A 23,917-nucleotide genomic window follows, 5' to 3' on the forward strand; every position below is an offset into this window, starting at 1 on the left:
AATAATGACATAATAAGAATAATAAATGCAATGTAATAAATATATTTTTAAAATTTAAAACAGTAAGCTTTCTAGACGGCATAAGGACCACCTGCGTCCTTTTCGTTGTTTCTTTAGAAGGAGGTATTATAGCGTCATATTACAGCATTGGAAATTCTAATATATCGTTCTGGTGTCTGATGACATGATGTGAATCATTAAAATAGGTTTGATTTGGAAGTGCCTTTTGTGCAGCGTTGCCACTTCTTTTCTTTAAAATAAAATAGTTTTGAAGTAAATTATATATATATATATATATATATATATATATATATATATATATATATATATATATAATTATTTATTTACATACGATTATGTCCAACACTAGTTTATGTTAAATATATAACTTGTCTCGATACAAGAGCCAGTATAGATAGGAGGAAGAAAAGTTAGTAGAGGGCGCTGTGACTTGTATCGAGTGGGTATAAATTACCAGGGATCAAAATAAAGTCTCTCTTTTGTTCCAAGGCCATAAGTGGTGTATTAATTCCGTCCCGTCCCTAATCATAAGTGATTCGTAAAAGGTTATGGGCCCAGAATTCTCGGTGTAAATGAGAAGTAATAGGGTGACGACGGAGAGTGCAGGGGAATGGAGATTAGGTAAAGTTTTTAGTTCGGTATAGTATATATATAATTATATATACACGAAGGAAAGTGAAAGTAACAAGATGGCTGTATGCAACAGACGGAAATTAATTTCGGAGCACTAGAGCACTCAAAGATGAATGACCATCAGAAGGAACACCAGAAAACTAGAAACATGTGATCTTGAGTTATCAGTAAGAAGGAAGAAAACATTGTAATCAATGTAGTAAATAGTAATGGAGTAATCAAGAGTTTGGAAAATCAATCACGTGTATAATATACAAGGCTCAGTGAAGCACTAGTAAACTAGTAACATGAGATCCAACAGAATTATCACTAGGATAGAAGGAAAGATTGTCATCAATGTAGTAAATATTTATGGAATAATCAAGAGTTTGGAAAATCAATTACGTGTATAATATACAAGGATCAGTGAAGCACTAGTAAACTAGTAACGTGGGATCCAACAGAATTATCAGTAGGATAGAAGGAAACATTGTAATCAATGTAGTAATTAGTAATGAAATAACCAACAGTTTAGAAAAACAACCACGTGTATAATTTACAACGATCAGTGAAACACTAGTAAATGAGTAACATGGGGTCCAACATAATTATCGGTAGGATAAAGAAACATCATATAATCAATGAAGCAATTAATAATGGAGAAGAGTTTAGAAAGTCAACCATGTGTAAGTTGCAAGGACCAGAGAAGTATTGAAAACTAGAAACAAGGGGTCCAACAGAATTATAGGTAGAATGAAAAGCTATTGAACCCAATGAAGAAGAATTTTTAATTTGTAAGGATGGTGAACAAAGTTGCTTAGCAAAGTTTAGTTACAAAATATTAGAATTTTGATATAAATATCAATACAATTGGGACTAAAGAAGATGGATAAACCTTGTTCTATGTGCGTAGAAGCGAAAACAACCAGGAGCTCTTTCTACTGCAAGGAGTCGAGAACAAGTGCAATCGAAGAGTTAATTCATTCGGATATTTATAGTCTAATAAACCCAATATCTGAAGATGGAGGAAGATATTTATAATAGGAAGGATAGAAAATACTAGATGATTTATCCCATTTTGCCAGAGTAAAAATCCTTAAGACAGAAAATGAAGCTGAAGGGAATTTCAAACAATACATTAATGAATTAGAAAGACATCATGGAGTAAACCTATTTTGTAGGAAAAAGGGGATTCATTTAGAATATAGCAATAGCTCATTCACCGCAAAGTAATGGAAAAGCGGAAAGATTAAATAGGACATTATTAAATAATTAAATTTAGTTCTGTATACGAACTAAACAAGATACCAACAATTAAATCAAGCATTGTTCGGGTACACTATATTTAGAGAGATAAGATAATGACTATTGTCTAGTCTTTAGTAGTCTACTAAAGGTAGTAATTATTCAGTAGTACTCAATGCTGATGCATTAATAAAATGACGAAGAGCATATAGTGGATTTAATGGACAGTCTCTATGAAGTTAAATAATTTATTGGAATGGAAAAAGCAGCGATAGAACAGATTAAGATTCATCAAAAACACATAATTTCACGACTGCTTGAGGAATTCTACGTAGAAGGTTGTTACACCAATTGAAATTAATATTAACACCAGCAAAAGTGGAGAAATAATTTATAGTTATAATTTAAAGGATATAAGTTTTGTTAGTTACAAGATCGCATCTAAGCAGATCAATTTGGTACGCCAATGGAAGTCAACTTCAATATGGATAATAGTGAAGAAATAATTAAAGATATACCGTTTAGAAAATATATAGAGAGACCAATATAAGGCGAGCATAGAAAATTCCAAAGAAGAATCTGTGAGTAAACAGATGCAGACAGTTTTGCAACAGGAAGAAGAAAACAAGAATGTGAGTGATGATGAAAAAAAAATTAAGAGCAGATAACAGACAGTGATAATAACAGACAGATAAAAGACAGTGATGACGAACCTGATGAAAATAAACCTATCTTGTCTAAATTGGAGGAAACCAATTCTAGAAGAAACAAGTCAATGATAAGAGAAAGTTAAATAAAGTAATGGATCAAGAACCTGATTATCTAGCTTTATCCGAAGACGAAGAAGAAAGCCCTAAGCTAAAATATTTAAGATATAATAAAGACTAACATCACTTAGACAGTTCTGGGTTATATTAAAATGATTCTGATTTCGAATTGGAAATGGAGCGATAATGATTCTGATACTAATGGAAATAACAAACATATTAGGATTTGATTCTGATAAATCTGGTCTAGATGAAAATAAGAATAAAACAAAGGGAACTGTGAAGAAGCTAGAACACCCATTAATAATTCATTTGGAGTATAGAGATAAAGAACAGAAGAAAGCTCATAAAGCAGAATAATGTTAGTGAATGATTGAGTTGAAAGTAATAGGTGAAGGTGATAAAGTTAGAAAACTGGAGAAAACAAAATTGAGTACAATATTAGAAGCAAAAAATTGGGATAGTGATGACCAATTAGTATGATACCTCAGTGATACCAGAAGACCATGGGCTAATGTAAGGCAGAAGTGGACTTGAAGGAACAAGTTAAGCAGACTGCAGTGGTGACCAATTAGTTATAATACCTCAGTGATGCCAGAAGACCATGGACTAATGTAAGGCGGAAGTGGACTTGAAGGAGCAACTTATGAAGACTGGTATGGTACCAACTAGGAAGTTTTAATGGATCATACCATTTTATAAGAAAAACCCAGAGGTATGGAAGAAATTCATTCGAAGAGAAATATATGTGTGTTTGGCAGCCCAAGAACAAACTATATAATCGATATTAGATTGGACAGTGTTTTGGCGACTATTTCTATGATTGTTCAAAGTTAGTTTTTGTTCAAAGAGAGAGTTGTTTTAAGTAGAAAACTGACTGTTACCTTTATCACATAATTGTGTAGATTCATTTGATAAAATTATTAATTAAAGATAAAATTCTCGCAATGTAGAAATAGAATAGTTCTAAGTTCGAACAAATTTGTATGTACAATGTAATAGTTTTGTTCTGGCAATTTAAATGTACTTTTGTAATCTTTGTTTACAATTGTGCATTGTACATTTAAATTGAAGGGGAGTGTTAAATATATAACTTGTCTCGATACAAGAGCCAGTATAGATAGGAGGAAGAGAAGTTAGTAGAGGGCGCTGTGATTTGTATCAAGTGGGTATAAATTACCAGGGATCAAAATAAAGTATCTCTTTTGTTCCAAGGCCATAAGTGGTGTATTAATTCCGTCCCGTCCCGAAACATAAGTGATTCGTAAAAGTTTATACTTCAAAATAATGGTATATATCGATTCATATATTACTCAATTACTGTAAATTAATCCTTAGAATCGTAAATATGGTTTTTATATATAACGTATCTGTTTCATATCTATAATTTTCTAATCCATAACAAATTTGTAAATTAAAATGTGAAATAAAAGTCCAAATGTACTGGAAATATTATTTATTTCAAGGCAAACATACAATATAATGTAACCAGGCCTTAATATATATATTTATATTCAATATATTGACGATACACGCCATCAACAAATCAAACAAACAAATCGTCGAACAAGCTTGCAACAGTATCAACGCACACACAATTATCAAAACAGCCATTTGTCGTCGATACGACTCGCCAATAAACACTTATGGCTTGAAAAATCAGGCAACCTTATATATACATACACCATCATCGAAATTCGGTTATATATTTGTTCGGTGAATATATAAGGTCGATTCACATGGGTATAACATCTTAAAAATACAAATTTCATAGGCAATTATGGGGTAAATCCGTCTGCTAGTCGTTGTACGTCATCTCGTCCCCATTGGTTAAAACTTAACAACATATTGTCAAATATTTTAACACCTTCAACCACGATAACATTAATGTTCCTACGTTAAAAACGCCAATAAATAATCCTTGAGTATGTTCTCCCGACCAGTTACCGTTTTTATTCTCTCATACACACGACCGAAACGTTAAAATAATTGTCGTTGGCTAAAACTAAAATATTTCGTTAAATGTCAATGTCGACCGCTAAAAGCGGTCATTAACATAAAAAAATTAAATAAGCGATTATTCCACAAAGTGCGACTCATTTGGCAATACTAGATATATATATTAGACTTATACATAAAAAGTTAAAAGAATGAGCGGATATCAATTAGAAATGTCTAAGTAAAAGGCACCTTAATTTAATTTAACTGAAATTATGGTATATAGGGTGATGCCTGACAAAGGAGTAATAATTAAACGTCCATGCTTTTAACTTTTTGATGCACAGTGACGTTATTACCAACAATACTAACATATTTTACATTATAAAAATAAAAACTCTAAACTCAAAAAATACTTTTTTTCAGGTAGTATATATATTTATTTTATAAAATAGTATGAACAAGCAGAAGCTATACTGTATCGTATTATGGAGAAAATGATATTTAGCATGAGAGATATGTTAGGTTATGTAATTACTCACTGATTTCCGTGTCTTTTGCACGATACATATAAATAACGGTATGATATGTTCTATGCGAATCATTTGAGAATTTTGCGATTCTGTTAATTGTTATTCGGATAATAATTCGTCCTTTAGCTACCGTTCCTACTCCTTCAGTAAGAAAACCTAAGATAAAAAAATATCTGGCGTAGAAATCCAAGGATATATTCTTTTTGTTTTTTGTTTGTTTCTCTTATAAACTAGCAATACTTACAAATGCATCATATAACAATAATATCTTAGCTTAATAAATGACATTAACAATTATAGCATTAAAAATGTAATATTTAGGTTTTTTTTGTTTATAGTTTGAATACGACGCGTTATTATTTTTTGTAATTTCTGTCAAGGAACATCGTTTAAAATTTCTTGATAGGCGCGAAGTAGCGTTTTGTGTTCGCGGCATGTTATTCTTTTCTAAGGAAGTTGCGATACTGATTGTACGATGGAATAACGATATTTCTAATACTGTCAGAGATGGCGGTGATAGAAACTTTAAAACGGTATCCCTGACGAACGCGCTTCTTCTTGTGCTGTTCCCTATCCCAGCTACTTATAAAAAGACCCCTTAAAATTAAAAACTCTAACACTACTAACTATTAATATAAAATAAAAATTCTATCGACGAATCTAGGCGTTGCATTCGTCAAAATATTTATCGAAACACGTTATTCGAACGTCTGGGACTCCTGCTGCACCAGCTTGAACCTCCTGGGACTTTTCACAGCCATGGAACCATGTCCCTCGAATGACGACAGTCGTCCCTTGGTTTGCAGATGCCGTTTTATATATCTGGCAACCAGTTTCTGGGGTCGTAATTGGTACTCGTTAATTACCTCTTTGGGTGAACACACCTAGAAAAAGATATTAATAGTTACTTGAAATTAAGTTTGGTTTTTAAATACATCTTACAATAGATACGCTTAGTATAATCATAATTTATAAAATTAAGTTATTACAATTGTTGTTTTTTTACCCGTTTTCGAAAAAGGAAGAGGTTCTATGTTCGGCTGTATATATATATATATATATATATATATATATATATATAATGTATATATATATATATATTTATATATATATATATATATATATATATATATATATTCTGTTTTTATTCGAAAGAGTACACTTCCGAGGTGGTTCCATTGAAACCAAATCAGGATCTATTGGGGGAACGGGGGGACGTCGAGGGAAACGCTTAAATTTCAAGGGCACGTACAAAGTTTTCACATATTTTTTTTTATCTAAAATAATCAGATATTTGGGTATAACGTTACTGCTGAGCTGATATGACGAGCTTCTTAAACACTGACTGTATCATATAAGACCTTATAGAAATAATGTAGACAACTGCTTCTATGGTGCAATGGTTAAAGCGCTTAACTCCCAAACGGAGGTCGCGGGTTCGATTCCCGGCGGGAACAATAACTTCTTGTTGTTGTTTAGTTAGAACATTTGTTCTTAAGCGCTAGAATCTTAAGAACTAGAATTAAATCCATATGTTTTTTCTAGTTAGCCCTAACCATCAAAAGATGCGTATATAAATTTGACAGCTGTCGGATCGTTAGTTTGTGAATTATAGCATTTTGAGTGAAGCAACTTTTGTTATCGTGAAAAAATTGGATAAAAAGGAATTTCGGCTGTTGATAACATATTGTTTTTTGGAGGGAAAAAATACGGTTGAAGCAAAAACTTTGCTTGATGCTGAGTTTCCGGACACTGCCCCAGGAAAGTCAGCCATCAAGGATGTTATGTATCAGGTATGCTAAGTTTAGACGTGGTGAAATGAGCACCGAAGACGGTGAACGCAGTGAACTAGTGAAATAGCAAACACTCTAAAGATATCAATTGAACGTGTACATCATATCATTCATGAATATTTGGCTATGAGAAAGCTCTGTGTAAAGTGGGTGCGGCGCGAGCTCACTTTTGACCAAAAACAACGACGAGTTGATGATTCGGAGCAGTGTTTAAAGATGATCAGACGTAATAAATCCGAGTTTTTACGTCGATATGTGACAATGAATGAAACATGGCTCCCTCATTTCACTCCGAAGTCCAATCGATAGTAATCCGAATAGACTGCACATTATGAACCCGCTCCAAAGCGTGGGAAAACGCAATCGGCTGGCAAGGTTATGACATCTGTATTTTGGGATGCGCATGGAATAATTTTTATTGACTATCTTGAAAAAGGAAGGATCATCAACAGAGACTATTACATAGCGTTAATGGACCGTTTGAAGGACGAAATCGCCGAAAAACGGCCGCATTTGAAGAAAAAGAAAGTGCTGCTTCACCAAGACAATGAACCGCGTCACAAGTTAGTGAAAACGATGCCAAAAATCCATTCCTCATCCACCGTATTCTCCAGATCTGGCCACCAGCGACTATTTTCTGTTCTTAGATCTCAAAAGAATGCTCGCTGGAAGAAATTTTCGCCGAATGAAGAGGTCATCGCCGAAACTGAGGCCTATTGTGAAGCAAAGGACAAATCGTACTACAAAAATGGTATCGAAAAGTTGGAGGGTCGCTATAATCAATGTATCATCCTTGAAGGGAATTATGTTGAATAAAAAAAAATTTGGCAAAAAAATATGTTTTACTGTGGTAGGCCGGGGACTTTCAATTGACCTGTTATAATGGAGGACATTTAGAATTTTTCTAAGTTTTTGTGACTAAATTATTATAATCTATATTAGTTGATTATAATATTATCGTTTTAGGAAGTTTACAGAAAACAAGAACGGGGCGTTATTTTCCTTGAAAGATGTTTCCGGCTCTATTTTAAAAATGTATTAACCGACTTAAAAAGCCCAAATTAGCTGGATTAAGCGTTTGTGTAACTCAGCATTTTATATATACAATTATTTATTTAGAGTAAAAAATTAACCCATTTTTAACCTAGTTCTTATTAACAAATGGTGTTGGCGGTGGAAAAATTATCCAGAGAATTGGGTTTATACTCATTTTACTCTTTAAGCATGTTTAACTGGGGCAATGTCAAAATACATTAAAAGTAGATGTGATTTCTCTACACGAAGAGTTTTGTCATTTAATATTCGAATAGTGCTAAATTTTATTACCATTTAAACAAACACAGGTCTATTAAGGTGGCATCAATTAAATGCTTCGTTTGTTTAAAGAAATCTGTTTAATATAGAACAAATTAAATATTAGAGCAAATCAAATGCGTTGAAAACAAAATATTTTTTACTGCAATTTTAAACGTTTTAAACTAGCCAATGAAGTACCGTGAAAAGCGACCTCAGCGCCTTCACATCACCCACCAAAATGTCTGTCGTAAAGAAAAAGGCTCCATATGGAGCATGGAATGACGAAGAAATGTTGGCATGGAAGAACGTTATAATTGTTTCTAAACATTGTAATTACTATCATTTTAAACTAACCAATCAAGTACCGCGAAAAGCGACCTTAGCGCCTTCTTTGTTAACATCACGCAAGATCGTTTTTATCACTTAATAAGTTTATATTCAATATTGCCGATGCGAAACGATCCAGTTGCTTGAAAATTTCTTGGTATGTGAAGTTATCATATCCACAATTTTCTATTACGATTTTTCTTTACAACAAAAGTGTTTAAAATCCCATTTATACTAATTTTTTGCAAAAATTGATAATACTACCTTATGGCAGCCCTATGGTCTTAACTGTTTTATACTGTCAGTTCGATTGGTTGACTATTTCTCAGTTAGATTCACGTTTAAACCAATTTACCTGATTATAATAATTTGAAAATACAGCAGCGTAAAATATTCACAAAAATAGCATAGTTCTTAAAGGTCCTAAAACTTCAGTGACACTCATATAAAGACAAACAAAAATAAAAGAATGAATCAAAAACAACAAGGGATAAATAATAGTGCACAAGAACCGTCTGCCTCTGTTTATTCTATCATTTCAATGTAACACGAACACAAAGGTTATTTACGGATGAAAAATAATCTTAGGGTAGTAACAAACATTGAACTTCTTAAAAAAGACAATTTAACATTACTAGGATATAGATACCAACTATGTGAATACACGCAGAAAACCTGGAAAAGCAGATTGTATAAATGTTCAGAAAAACACCTTACTGAATGAATACTGCAGGAAGGAAACTAAACCAAAATATGCAAATTGCAGTAAAGAACATCTATCAAGCTACAGAGGATGTATAGTAGAAAGAACCTTACAGAAAAGGAGAAATAAAGTTAGCACCCAAGCTAAATTCCAAGAAAGAGTAACATTTTTATGTCCCAGCCAAAATATTTAGCCGAGTTATTTCAGAAATGAGACCTATACCCAGAGTAGAAACCAAAATATGCAAAAAGAAATAAAAAAAAGATGCTGTTACCAACGAATTGCTTTTAATATAGTCAGTAGTTTGATATAATTAGTAGTTTGAAGTTAAAAAAAAAAGTTCAATAAAAAAATTGCTTCATATCCATACCATACAATATATCCAGCAAGAAGAAGAAAGGTTATTATTGCATCGAAAAACAACATTTGTGACTATCAAAAAACATAATTCAATTTAGTATAAAATCAGATAACAGCAGTAACAGTAGCAGGTTTAGGTAATTATTAAATAATTGTTTACAATTATTTAGAAAAATTATTTGAACGTTCCACATAGGATAATTTGTAATAGATTGCTAATTCGATGCGAATAATATAAAACAAAATATGATATATATATTAACAGTAAGAGTAAGAATTAAGAGTACAATTAGTTAAATTAATTATCCCAAATAAATGAAGAAAAGTAGTCCAAAAACGTAAACTAAGGAAAACATTGTAACAAAATAGGATACCGGAGAATATAATCTTTAATTTAGTTTACGTATTATCAAAGTGCATTGCAAAAACAATAATAGTGAATAATACTATCTTATCTAACTGTACTAATCTTATGTAGCAACAACTCTAAGTATCTTGATATGAATTTTGATGCAAAATTCGGTTGAAGGGAGTACACTAACAGAACATTAACAAAACTTGATAGGACGGAGATGTCTCGCCAAAAGAACTATAAATATCAATTAATATAAAATAAATGTGAAGTAATAAACATTTTTTCAGAACAAACTCCAAACTCCTCCTAATATATAGTATCTGGATTCCTAATAGATGCCCCTAGATACTATAGGAATGATTACTTTCTACGAGATTTTCAGGTACCAATTGTTATTCATGAAATCAGTAGAATCGCAAAGATACATGAGCACACACTTAACTTTTATGTCAATACCAAAGTAACTAACTTCACTGGGACACATATTTAAAATAATCAAAATATTTGATTTTGTAGCGCAATGAAGTGTATTTAACAAAAAAATAACAGCTTTAAATAATACACGAGCATTATTATTGTAGAGACTAAATAAGAACTTAACGAAGGGTTCCCTTAGATATGTATAGTCTTTTCAAAGTTATTTTGTACATATGTTATCAAGATGTTTAATGTATTGCCTGCCGCAATTTATAAATTCGTTTTAAAATCACACAATATTTTTCTTCTAATTTTATTCTAGTTAAAAAGAGACACAATGCTGCCTGATTAGTTCGAACGCGTAAACGAACGAGCCTGTCAAAGTCGTCCGGATGTCAGACATATGCATAATTTTTGAAAGCAATAGCAATAAGAGGTTATAACTCTAACCTACAAACTATTGTGGCTGTATAATTAACTGTTGTTTTTAGATGTCCTAAAATGTTAAAATAAATTACATTCGATAACATTTTTGTTCAATTATTTTATTTAAATTAGAATTTTGTTGTATGTCAAAGCCAAACTGAACTAAAACTCAAAGTTGATGCGGCTACATTGTGACGTTTTGACGTCACAAATTTAGATGACGTATGCACATAATGTACATAATTAATTTAAGTTACTGTAAAAACAAATTGTAGGTGAGTCGGAAACGACCGGTAACAATGTATTAATAAAAAAGGATTTAACTGACTTACTAACCAATCCACGTAAAATTATATTAACTAACTGTTAATTGTTACATAAATTAACAGTTTTTCATTTAGTATAATTAACTTATTCAGTATATAGAGACGCTAATTAAAAAAAAAGGTTTGTTGTTCGATCGTTGAATTTTGGACGCTCCGTTTGATTCAAAGAAATCTGCTATCGAATCTTTTAGACACTTTTAGAAGCTTGGTGATGCTGCCTCATCATATGCGGATTGTCGGTTTTGATTTCAATATTTTAAAAATTGCTATTTTGATGTCACTGACACATAATGGCAATATAAAATTATGAATTGTAAAAATTTATTGGGCGTAAATCAAGCTTAAACTCTCAAAGAAAATTCAGAAAATTTAGTAATTAATAAACCAACTGGTTCCAAACGTTTACATGCAATGGAAAAGATCGGAAAGGAGGGAAAACGGGCTACTACACGAATTGAGTGAAAATGTCATTTCAAACAGTTTCAATATCGCGGTTTCCTCGTTTGCTCAAAATGGTTTTCTGTGGCTAATTCGGACTGATGAAAAGTAGATCTATGATAATCTTAAGTGCAGGAAGTTATGGGTTAGTCCAAGAGAGCCATCGACATTGATATCGAAGCGAAATATCCATAAAGTATTGCTGTGTATATGGTGGGATCAGCAAGGGGTATTAGGATCTGCTAAAACCGAATGAACAAGTAGAACGACGTATTTTTAGCAAAAAAAAAGACTAGCAATAGAGAGTAGCGGATACCAAATGATGTTCTTGCATGACAACGCTTGGCTACACAGTATAAGAGTTATAAGGTGTACACTGTTACAGTTCGAATGGGAATGAATTCCGCTGAGGATATGTGAAATGTCGATGATTGACACGGTAGTGCCATATTGCCAGAAAAATATATATACTAATTAAAATATTTCCCATAACTCCTACAATTTTTTCTAACAATATAGCCGTATATAAATATAGCGGCATTAGTATATATGTATATATTAGTGTTGGGAACAATCGAATGAAATCGACTATCGACTGTTCAGTAACTGACTACTTTTTACTATCGACTATTTCAGTCGCTATTTTTGGTTCGACTGTTTTTACTAATAACTGTTTTCAGTCGACTGTTTTCAGTCGCTATTTTCGGTCCGCTGTTTCAGTCGTTTACTTTTAGTTACTATTTTCGGTTCTACTAGTTCATTCGACTGATTTTTAACGTTCTGGCCTTCCGTCCTAGCCGCGACCTTGAAAGTAATGCGCCGCATTTATGCTTATATAGATTTATATGTAATATATGCGGTTTTATGTTTTTTTGTAGTTTGCTTGTGAATAACTATATATTGTAAATTAATATAGCAGCATTTTGGAACGCTAGTTTTCGAGGGCAAAAAAATTAAATTGTAAATGATAAATAGTAAGATACTTTTGACCGGCAAAATAGGTAATACTTTGGACTGGTATAATAGGTAATACTTTTATGATATACTTTCACGATTTTTGTCCAAGCATCTTGTTTGTCGAAACTTTTTTCCTAAAATCTTGAAAACTAAAATTATGTTCCAAGAGTTTCAGAAATTGCTTAGATCCAAATGATTTGAAGAGTTTTTTACAGTAGCGGTTGTTAAATTTCTTTTAAAAATATTAACGATAAAGAGGTGAATAAAGTATTTTAAATATTTGTAATAAATACATTTTCTGTTAGGAAAATTCTACTTTCATATTTTGTTGGCTATTAAGAAGAGCACCACATTTTTTATTTGTTAACGAATGGACTATCTTAACAGAATGTATTCAACTTTTAAAGCCCATTGAAATAATGACCACCGAGTTATCTGGTGAAAGATGTCCCAACATGTCTTTAATTATATGGTTAATAAGAGCACTGCAATATTCCATCAAATTCAGGATTTTAACAAGTGAATGGGGAAAAAATGACAAAATTTTTTTATTAGATCTCCTCAATAAAAGACTGGCAATTTTAGAAATGAATACGATATACGGGAAATCCACATTTTTAGATCCTAGATTTAAAAAATCAGGATTTGGTATTGCAAATAATGCTGAGGCGATACAAAAAGTTATCACAAAAGAGGCATCTTCCATTCTAACTTCAAAAAATACAAATATAGTTCCACAATTCGAAATTCAAGACAAAACTACTGACCAAGGATGTATTGATATCTCGCTATTATTAAAAAATGGCTAGAATGAAAGAAGTAATTAGTCCAAGTACTGCAGCAACTTTACAGATTTAGCAGTATTTGGAAATTCCATTTTTTGGGCGTTTGGAAAACTCATTGGATTTTTAGCAAACTCATAAAATGAAACTATCTGAATTATATCAGTTACACGTAAAATATTCCTCTATACCCGCAACATCTGTCCCCTGGGAACAAGTTTTTTCAAAATCTGGGCAAATAATTAACGATCGAAGAAACCGCCTCAAGGGAGAAAAGTTGAACATGATAATATTCACAGTATTTTAAAAATATTTCTGTTCAAATATAAATAAAACTTTTATTTAAAAAGGGTCTGGTAGTTATAGTACGATCACTTTTAAGTTCATCATGGATTAGATTTTTCAATGATTAGGTATATGTTTACATTTTATTTAGTAGTTATGGTTATTGAAAATCATTACTTCTTAGGTTTTATTTAAGTTATATTGTACTATTTATATTTATTATACTATGTTATTTAAAAATAGCAATTAATATATTAAAACACGATAAAACATTTGTGGTGTTGTTATTCCATTCCTTTTTACATATCCACAGAACATTCAGTATAAAAGTAATCCTACTTCCTTTAAAATTATATTATTTATTACATGATAATAGAAATTAGTATTTTTTTTTCTTTTCTTTTATATTTCTTTTATATTTATTTTTATTTATATTTTATATTTTATATTTATATTTATTAAGTTATCAAGTGAATGAATATATATACATATGTGTCCCACTTATACTATACTGCCATTGGAAAATATAAAGACATTTAAAATTAACTGCTCCAAGTATTTATCTCCATCCTTTCCTATCTCACATTTTATACAGACAAGAATTCGTACATCTTCGTCTGACATCACGAATGGAAAAAAACAGTCGAACCGTGCATTTGAGTGAAAATAGTAATTACTATATATATATATATATATATATATATATATATATATATATATATATATATATATATATATATTATACTATATATATATACTGCTTTTGCCTAGAAGATTATTAAGAAATATTTATTATTAATCTATGATTAATAATCTTGAATTAAACAACCATAATAAATGCCACATAAAGCTTGGTCAAAATATATTTCCTTAGACGCTAGTGACATTATACAAACAAACATAGATATTGTTCATGATACTTACTTGATCGCCTTTTATTCGGTTGAGTAACGTAACGCAAACGATGGCAGCTCTGATGCCTGCTTGATTCGTCAAGGCTGAGAAGGGTACCGCTTCCATTTCGATGTTTTTCACGCCGCTTTTGATCAAACCCTCTAGATACTGCATTTTGTCGGCTTCCGTGTAGTCGCAGAAGGCTCCATCACATCGTCCTTGGCCTAAATGATGTGTCAATAAGAATCGTGACTCTTGCAATGTGTCCGGGGTTGGGCAGTATTTGAATTACTTGTAATTAAAATACGAAATTGAGACACAAATACATATTTACATTTTATTTATTTCTAAAAATGTAATTTATAATTGGTATCTCAAATACCTGACGCTGCTGTATTTTGTAGTTAGTGTTTCAAATACCTATGGCTTCAAAATACATTTTAATTTAGCGGTTTTATTAACGGAAGTTTCCTGCAGACTCGTTTGGGAGCAAAACGGCGACCGATAGATACATCAATATTTAATGTTGCTAACATTACACCTTTGTTGTACGTCAAATTGTCAAGAATCTTGTCAATTGTCATTTTCTTTCTTAAATTGTTATTTTCACGAAACTTTTGTCTATTAACTAAGTTTATTTGGATGAATCCAAACGAAATAAAAGCCTATAGACCTATATCACTGCTGCCAGTAATATCTAAAGTTTTTGAAAAACTCCTGTTAGTACCAACACACCAGTTCGGATTTATTAACAAGCATTCAACAATTGACCAAGTCCACAGAATAACAGATGTTATTGAAAAAGCCTACGAAAGTAAGCTCAGCTATATTCTTAGATGTAGCACAAACCTTCGATAAGGTTTGGCATGACGGCCTTGTACATAAACTACAGAAGATGCTACCAAAACAACACACCGAACTATTAAAATCATATATTACAACCAGAATATTAAGAGTCAAACAAGAAGAAGCTTACTCTACAATAAAAAAAGCTAAAGCAGGTGTACCACAAGGAAGTGTACTGGGACCAATGCTTTATCTACTCTACACTTGTGATATACCAGAAACGGAAAATATTACGATGACTACATTTGCTGATGATACTGCGATTATAGCTGTCGGAGACAATAGTGAAGAAGCCTCACAAAAATTGCAACAGGCAAGTGATAATATAAATAATTGGACACAAGCTTGGAAAATAAAAATTAAAGAAAGTAAATCTGTACATGTACACCTATAAACAGACCGTACAAGCACCAATAACACTAAATAATACTATCATTCCATCTAGCAAGAACGCTAAATATTTCGGAATTAATCTTGATGTAAAACTTCGCTGGAAGGAGCACAGTCAGTCAAGAAATCAAGAGAATTGCAAGGGGGTTATAAAGGAAGACTCCAATCTCATAAGAATATTGAAGTATTGCAGCTTTTGGATACCACCAGAACAGGACACAGACTCAAAAGAATCAAACCATCTGATCTTGTGTAGTGTTGTGTAGGGAGGTGCATATAATAAAAAATACAGCAGTGACATATATAAACATTATTTCACCAGAAACTGATATAGGGCCGATGGGTCCTACTAGTTATATATCTAGATTTAAGTTATCATAAAGAAAAATTGTAGGTTAGGCGGAAACAACTAGTAACAATGTAATAATTAAATAATAAAAAAAGTGCACGAATGTCACGATGGATGATCAAATTCTTCGATATCGGACGATGGCGACATGGAGTGAATTAGTTGAATGCTGTGACGTATCCAGGATTGAAGTCTGAGGCATTTTACATTGTTTGAGACATGAATGTTTGAATGTGAAACTGAAATAATAATACTGGGTACTGAGTGCCGAATAGTGAAATGAATGGAACCATATTGGCAGCATGATGCCAATTTAGTTACAAAATTGGTTGGTTGTCAAAAAGTGTTATAAAAGATACAAATCTTGAAAGAATATAAACACTTGAAATGATGTCTGGGAGTAACAAGAAAAGCAGTACTAGTAACGAAGATAACAATTTTATTGCTTTTTAGAACAGAGACAGTGATCAAAAATGGAGTTAGTCAGCTTCATAAACGATAAAAGAAAAACTGACAGCTGACTCTATTTTATAATTTGTATTTTGTCTTTGAAATAAAATTAGATAAAATACTGTATTTTGTTTTTCAAATACACGACTTAAACATGCGAGATAGTATTTTGTTATTTGTATTTTAATTAAAGTAAAACTTGTATTTTGTTTAGCTCTGACTGTGCCTTACCTTCATAAAAATCTTCTGCGCACATGGTGGTCCCTACCGTTGTATCATAAGGATCCTCGGGATCAGCCATAGCTTTTAATTCTCTGACTAGTTTCTTGTCGAATTTACACGGTCGTTTGACCACTTTTCCTAAAATTGGCTGTAACACAAAAAAAGTAGATGAAGAAGCTTCCGTTAGTAAGTGGAAATGGAAGCTTACCACTGAGTAAAAGTGGTTTCCTAAACCATCGACCGCATCATCCGAAATCACAACGGTTCCCGGTTCAAGTCCCAAGCCGCCGCATGTACCTATTCTAATGAAGACTGGATCTTTGGCTTTGGCGTGGTACATCAGTTTGATTATTTCATGCAGAAGGATTCCTATAGAGGCGATGCCCATACCGTGCTATTGAAAATAAGAATATGTTAGGGTCCTCGTTTCTGCTATGAAATGTATATATTTTAAATAACATTTAGAAAAGTATTAGATGTATGATTTAATTTTTACAGATTTTTCTTTGTGTTACAAATCATATTCAAAGTAAAAATGCGGCAGTTTCCTGTATCTGCGTTCGTTTGACCATTTGTAGTTGTTCAGGCAAGCTTATAAAATCTGAGAGGGATTAACCACGCTATTTACGCTAGTAATTAGGTTAGGTAAGAATGGATATATTGCATTCAATATGAATTTCAACAAGTAAAAACTAAAATTTGGAAAAATTCTAAAATATGGAAATCAATTTGTATTGGTTCCGATTTAATGTAACTCCATCAAGGATGGTCTAAATCCCGAGTTCAAAAGGAGGAGTGTATAATGATATATACAGGATAGCGATAGTGATCAGAACCAGGAAACCAAGACCTAGACAAGATACACGTGAACAATAATATAATTACTAAAATCTTGATAGTGGTGAGATGCGCAATCATTATGGAACCAGGATGCTGGTAAGAAGTAGACTACTGGCCAAAAACCACAAAAATATCATCTACCAAAATGTAAAGAAAAGGGCTCCATATTGGAGCATGGAATGACAAAGGAATGTCGGCATGGAAGAAAGTGATCATTGTTCCTAAACATTGTAAGTACTACAGAGGTAAGTCTTCTATCAATGGTTGGGAATACTTGATATTGATTTTCGCTATTTTCGACTGTATACACTGATCCTCACTTTAAACAACGTTGGAAGCTAAATGTTCCTCATATCAAAAAGTTATTAAACTTCTTTAGGCATCTTACGATGGCTCTATTAGCTTTGTGTAAGTGTAAAATGATTTATCAATTCCACTTGAGCTGGTTTTTAACAAGTAGATCTCGTCCCGTTACTGCATTTCAATATTAAATACGGATATGTCATGTTAAATGATGTTATAAATTCCTTGGCTGATCTGATGTTTGCTGATGATAGCGCTGATACAGATGCTGATGTTTCTAGCATTCTTCATGATCTAGTTCGCACTGCGAAGCCATATAGCTTGATAAAAAATTAAGAAAAGGCCTAATATTGACAATTGACGGATCGTCTACTATTTATCAATATCAACGGTATCTAGTTAGAGGAAGTGCAGGAATTCAAGTACTTGGGATCGTTAATAGAGCATATTATCGCTAGTAACTAGCCAAAATGGTTAAGCTGCAGGAGCTTATTTAAGATGGCGCTTGTAAAGGAGAAAAGGGGAAATATCACAATAAAGGCTAAAATTCGCCATTTTGTATGTTAATCTTCTCAATCGTTCTGTATGGCTTCGAGACTTGGATAGTATTACAGTCTGGCATTTGTAGCCTTGCGGTTTTTCAAATGCGATATTTAAAGCAAATTCTATATCTTTCTTTTCGAAAACATATTTGAAATGAACATGACAATTAGTACTTAGTTCCCTGCTAGTTCTCGAAGAGAACGGTGGTGTTCGTTCCGCCGAAACTACTTGCGCCTTCCGAGCATTAACTGAAACATTCATGACAGTTGACCCGTCATTCGTTCACACCAAGCACCCTGTCCCAAATGTTTGTAAACGCCTGAAAAGCGTTTCACAAACGGGGCAATCGTGTCTAGTGCACCAGAGCCCTTTTCACCCCCAAAAAGTCGCCTCAGCACTGAATCATGAATCACCCGACGACAGCCCGAATGACACTCGCCTTGTTGGAAAAATGGCTAACAATCAAGAGAGCACTAAAGAAAACTGCAGAAAAATATAGAAAAAACATGCAGATATGAAAAAGATGGTAACAGATCTAACAGAGGCCAATTAAGTCTTCGACCTAAAAAAATGAAGCTAATAAACAAAAACTTCGAGAATCTCTACCACATACTGTCAGAAAACAACCTCGCGGCCCAGCAGCTACTTCAACCCCCTGCAACTCCGATTCAACCTGCAACACGGCCGGCTGAAACCGCCGAAGTTGAAAATCCTGGATGACGATTTCACAGTGGTGTGAAAAAGGAAAAGAGGTCCCATCACTTCACCTCAGCCAAGCCAGCTGCCGAAGGCCACCAACAATGCGAAACAGGCAGCTCACTGCCAAACCGGTCATTCAATCCAGCCAATCGAGAAACAAGGCTAACATACAGCCTACTAGTGCAAACCAAGCCGCTTACTAGGAAGGTCCCCCAGCCGTCACCTAAACAAATCACCACCAGACCAACCCAGCCTGCGTAGGTAAGTTACTAGGCTACTAACCAACCACTTTAACCTCCACAAAAAACATAGTGCCAACCACCTCGGCTACTGTTTCTCAAACTCCCACAAAAAATCCCCCTTCCGTAAAAAAGGTTCATGGAGCTCCTTGGAATATCCAAGGCATAATTAATCGAAATTACAGCCACCCAAAATAACGAGGACATACTCTTATTCATCCCCACAAGCGAAAACTATCGTAAACTTGCAAAGGAAAAGGAGTCGACGAAAAGAATTATCCTTGTCACTAATTCTCTCATCCGAAGAAGAGAGCATTAAAATTCGGGATAGAACTACCAACTGTTCAGGTAGTTGTCCTTCGCGAAGAGCGACAAATTGTCAATGAGTCCAAACTCGGTTTCATCACAGTGAAGGTCGAGAGGGGAATCCAGAGGGGAAACGGCCAGCCAGTGCATTGCTTCAACTTTTCGGGCACTGTAGCTCGCACTGTCGAATGGAAGATTTCGATAATAGTTCCGAAAAAGACATGGACCAAAATCATAGAAAGCGATCCAATAGGATTCAATCGAATAGGAGACTAACATTTTCGAAGCCAGAATAGCTATGGTACTGGCTATGGATTGATGATGATGATGCCGATTTAAGGTTTTATGAAATGTGTAATTATTTGTACAAGGCTTTTAGAAGCGGGCCCAACATGTGTTGATAGCGAAATAATCTAGGTTAATATAGGAACGCAACAAACAAACTTGCAACAACAAAAAAATGTTTATATGTGTTAAGGGTAAAACGTAAACACTAGTGGATGAAAATTATCTGAGAGGTAGCACAAGATTATAGAAAATAATCTAAAATACTTCCAAGATTCATTGCTGAAAAATCTGTGGACGATATGCCTGGAACCCTTGTACGTTTTTCCCAGTCTAAAAACATTTGAAGTCGAAGTGGTTTTGAGTTTGTACAATGTAGTTTAGTTGTCTAAAGTGATAACGTGTTTGGATTTTATTTTTGTCAGGTTTACTTATGTATGACTGAATAATTTTATTGAATTAGTTGAAAAAGAATTGTGTTATTCGATAAAATCATCGATGCGGATTGCTATCGACTACAATTGATGCATTTGAGCCGAGTACAATACAACACTATTATTTTTCAGCAAGATAACATCCGTTTATAAGCTGAAAAATCGGCAAAAACGTATTTGGAAACATTAAAATGGGAGGTGCTACCCCACCCGCCATATTCTCCAAACCTTGCTCCTTCTGATTACTACTTATTCCGACATAAAGGTCATGACCTGTCTGATGAGCGCTTTACTTCTTATGAAGATAGTAAAAAATGGTCTATTCATGGACATCCTCAAAAACTACATTGGTCTTCTAGATAGAATCCGGAAATTACTTGAAAGACAATACTTTGAATGAAGTACTGATTTTTCACAGTAAAGTTTGAAATTCAAAAAATATCAAAACATCTTAATGGATGTTTTATTAAATTTAAATAATAGAAGTTGTGGAAACAAATAGTCCTTATGTCTTAGAAAGTATCGCCCTATATAACTTACACTAACTGATAATACTGGCCCTACTTTGTACATGCTGTACCGGTAAGAATATTGACTGATATCCATCAGAGCTGTACCAGTTGGTAGTTGGTATCCGATTTCTTCCATTATATAGTGAGCAAAGTTCTCCATCCTCTTTGGGGTGCCACCCATACAGACAAACTGCAACAAATCGAGCGAACGTGAATGACCAACCAGTTGTTAATTGGTAATTTCTTTACCTTTACGTCTCCGAACATTTCTACCAGGTCATGGCTACCGCTACCCAACGCCAGATGATAAAGAATATCCTGGTCCATCAATTCAATGTGTGGGTTTCGAAGTTTAACGGACCCATCAGGGTACCTGCAACAGAAAAGAGTTATTTATATAGTAATATAGGATTAGCGTTCACCCGGCGCCGTCTCCAGAATGTATTGAATATGTACAAATGTGTTTTGTTTATGTTTATCATAATAAATTAAAGTAAAAAACCCAACAATGTTGCATTAATATATGGTCTTATGTACAAAATTAGCGCATAATGCGTAATAATAATACAATTTAATCATATTATTCTCGCGCGTAATAAAATTGATCTGTTGCGTGGTTCTTGTCATTGAGGAATTTATCAAGAATTACATAAATCGCAAAATTTCTTAACATCAACCGAGAAATAATTAAACAACAACAAAAATTCAAGAAGGTTCGAAAAGATACGTCGGATATGTTTATTATTATGTTGAAATCAAAATACTACGTATAATCTTACACAGTTTAATAGCGATCTTAATACATTTTAAAATATCGTCCACCCGAAAAAAAATCGTATTTCAAACAGATAAGCAGTTGAGAATCGCTAAATAATTACCGGAACATATCTGGACTGGTTTCGAGATCGATGCTGTCATCCTCTTGATCGGAAGCAGCCTTGATGCTAACACACTTCTCAGCCATAGCTGAAAACCTTCACCGACTGACTACTCAAGCCAACTGAATGTCTATGAAACACTTTACCGGTTATATGATAGCCCGTTGACGATAAAAGTTTGAAGCTCCATACACGGTATTATTTCTTACAGACCAAGCACTCTCAACGAAACACATCAAGCTCGAGCACAGCAACGAAAACTACCGACAGCTGCACAACGGTTTTATCGTTGCACTTGGTCAATTACGGAATAGCGGATTTTGTTCAATGAGTTTATAATACACGTGCTTGTTGCATATTGTTTAATAATGTATAGAACTTTCAATGTATTTTAAGATAAATAACAATTTAAGTTATGTACAGCTTTTACATCTAGGTTATTTTCTACAGATAAGTAAAAATCTAGTTTTTATACTTGTAAATAACACTAAAGTGCCATTAGTAGAATTATTGATATTATAGGTTATTTTATTTTAAATACTGCAATATTTATTGACACTTTGTATACTCAACATAATCATTATTAATATTTACCTGGTTATATTACGTATATGATTTTAAAAATGTTTTAAAAACCTTCATTTATCGACATTTTGTACACTCAACATAATCATTATTAATATTTACCTGGTTAAATCACGTATATGATTTTTAAAATATTTTAAAAACCTTTATTTATTGACATTTTGTACACTCAACATAATCATTATTAATATTTACCTGGTTAAATTAGGTATATGATTTTAAAAATGTTTTAAAAACCTTATGTACTGGACTCTGGGACAATATAAACATTCATTAATGAAAACATTGCGTTAATGTAGGCACAAAATGCGTACCATAAGATCAATTGAAATGCGCACGGTAACTTAACGGTAACGTTTTTGGATTTAAGTTAGTACATTATATAGATTCAGAATTAAGTAAGTTGGCAGTAGATGTTGAGACTCTTGGCAAAAATATGGAGTAAATAAGCCAACAATCTGTAAAATTAAGGGTTTGAAAACACAAATGTTCCAAATGTAAAAGCGAGTTTAATTTGCTTATATTTTCTCGATATTTTTTTTCTCAAAACACAAGGACATGTATCATTCAAAGAAATCATAAATCATTCCGAATATCTGTAATACTTCGAATTCCATCTGGTAATTCCATATTTTAAACCTTTTAATTTTTGGTCGTTTATATGTTTTAAAAAGGTTTGAACGTAATCTAATAATGTAAAGGAACTAGGCGGGATTGCCGTTTCTTTTTAAATTTATTGCCTATGAGAATACTTAGCAACATAAATAATTACCATGAATGCCAATATTCTTGATGTCTCTTAATCCAAGGGACGTTAGAACTTTATAATAATCCATTTGTGAAGACACGACGCTCAGTGCCAATATTAATTCAACCGATTTTACTGTATTTTGCGCCGTCCAACCTGTTCATCGAATGGCGAGTTTGTTCGCAGAGATTCCAGTTTTCTAGCTTCAGCTATTATTCTTTATTTATTATTCTCTGTTCTTTTTCCTCTATTTATTTATTTATTTATTTATGTATTTATTTATCCATTGATTTTTTATCTATTTTATCCACCTCTATTTTATTATTTCTTCATATCTTCCCATAATTCTTAAATTACGGTAAGTAGTTTTATGTTAACTGTAAAAGTTAAATTACAATTATTTAAACCAAACCAATCCAAAAACTGACGATAAAATGACGAAAGTAACTGATGTGTAGTTACACGATTCTATTGATAATTTGAAACAGACATAAGCGCCACAGAAAGTAGTTTCTGTTGGCTCTTGGTGGTAGCGTATCTAGCTTGTGGCCTTTGGCTTTTGGCCTTGTACGCATTGCACGTCCATCATAGCTGGAGCTGGAGAAGTAAGTGCACAAGTCAAGTACTGTTTATTTATTTATTTATTTGAGAATTTAGCTTAAACCTAGCGAGGCCTACTAACCTTAGTGGCAGGATCTCGCATGTCTTCCCTTGATATCGTTGCATGACATTATTGTTAGTGTTAGGACACAAGCTGGTACGTCGTGCTTTACTTTTCCTCCATACTGTGTGCGCATATCATATTTCATTCAA

At 33.0% G+C, this 23,917-nt stretch overlaps 1 protein-coding gene across 2 annotated transcripts in view; it reads right to left on the reverse strand.

Moving 5' to 3' along the window:
- Positions 1-4,086: 4,086 nt before the first annotated feature.
- Positions 4,087-23,917, reverse strand: part of LOC143195296 (uridine phosphorylase 1) — a 34,631-nt gene continuing 14,800 nt past the window's right edge. The window contains exons 1-7 of one of the 2 annotated variants that reach the window (XM_076402315.1): positions 21,772-21,951; positions 21,143-21,266; positions 20,922-21,083; positions 16,941-17,126; positions 16,742-16,880; positions 14,506-14,699; positions 4,087-6,000 (exon numbers count right to left, since the gene is read on the reverse strand). In XM_076402315.1, coding sequence (XP_076258430.1) covers positions 5,815-6,000; positions 14,506-14,699; positions 16,742-16,880; positions 16,941-17,126; positions 20,922-21,083; positions 21,143-21,266; positions 21,772-21,857 — 1,077 coding nt within the window. In that variant the 5' untranslated portion in view covers positions 21,858-21,951 and the 3' untranslated portion in view covers positions 4,087-5,814. Of the gene's footprint in view, positions 6,001-14,505; positions 14,700-16,741; positions 16,881-16,940; positions 17,127-20,921; positions 21,084-21,142; positions 21,267-21,771; positions 21,952-23,917 lie in introns of those variants that run through there. The other variant, XM_076402316.1, reaches the window with a different exon arrangement.

The sequence above is a fragment of the Rhynchophorus ferrugineus genome, unplaced genomic scaffold (assembly GCF_030347505.1).
Source record: "Rhynchophorus ferrugineus isolate W39M unplaced genomic scaffold, kcgeb_rfMv2 rfM4, whole genome shotgun sequence".
In the NCBI taxonomy this organism is placed as follows: Eukaryota; Metazoa; Arthropoda; class Insecta; order Coleoptera; family Curculionidae; genus Rhynchophorus; species Rhynchophorus ferrugineus.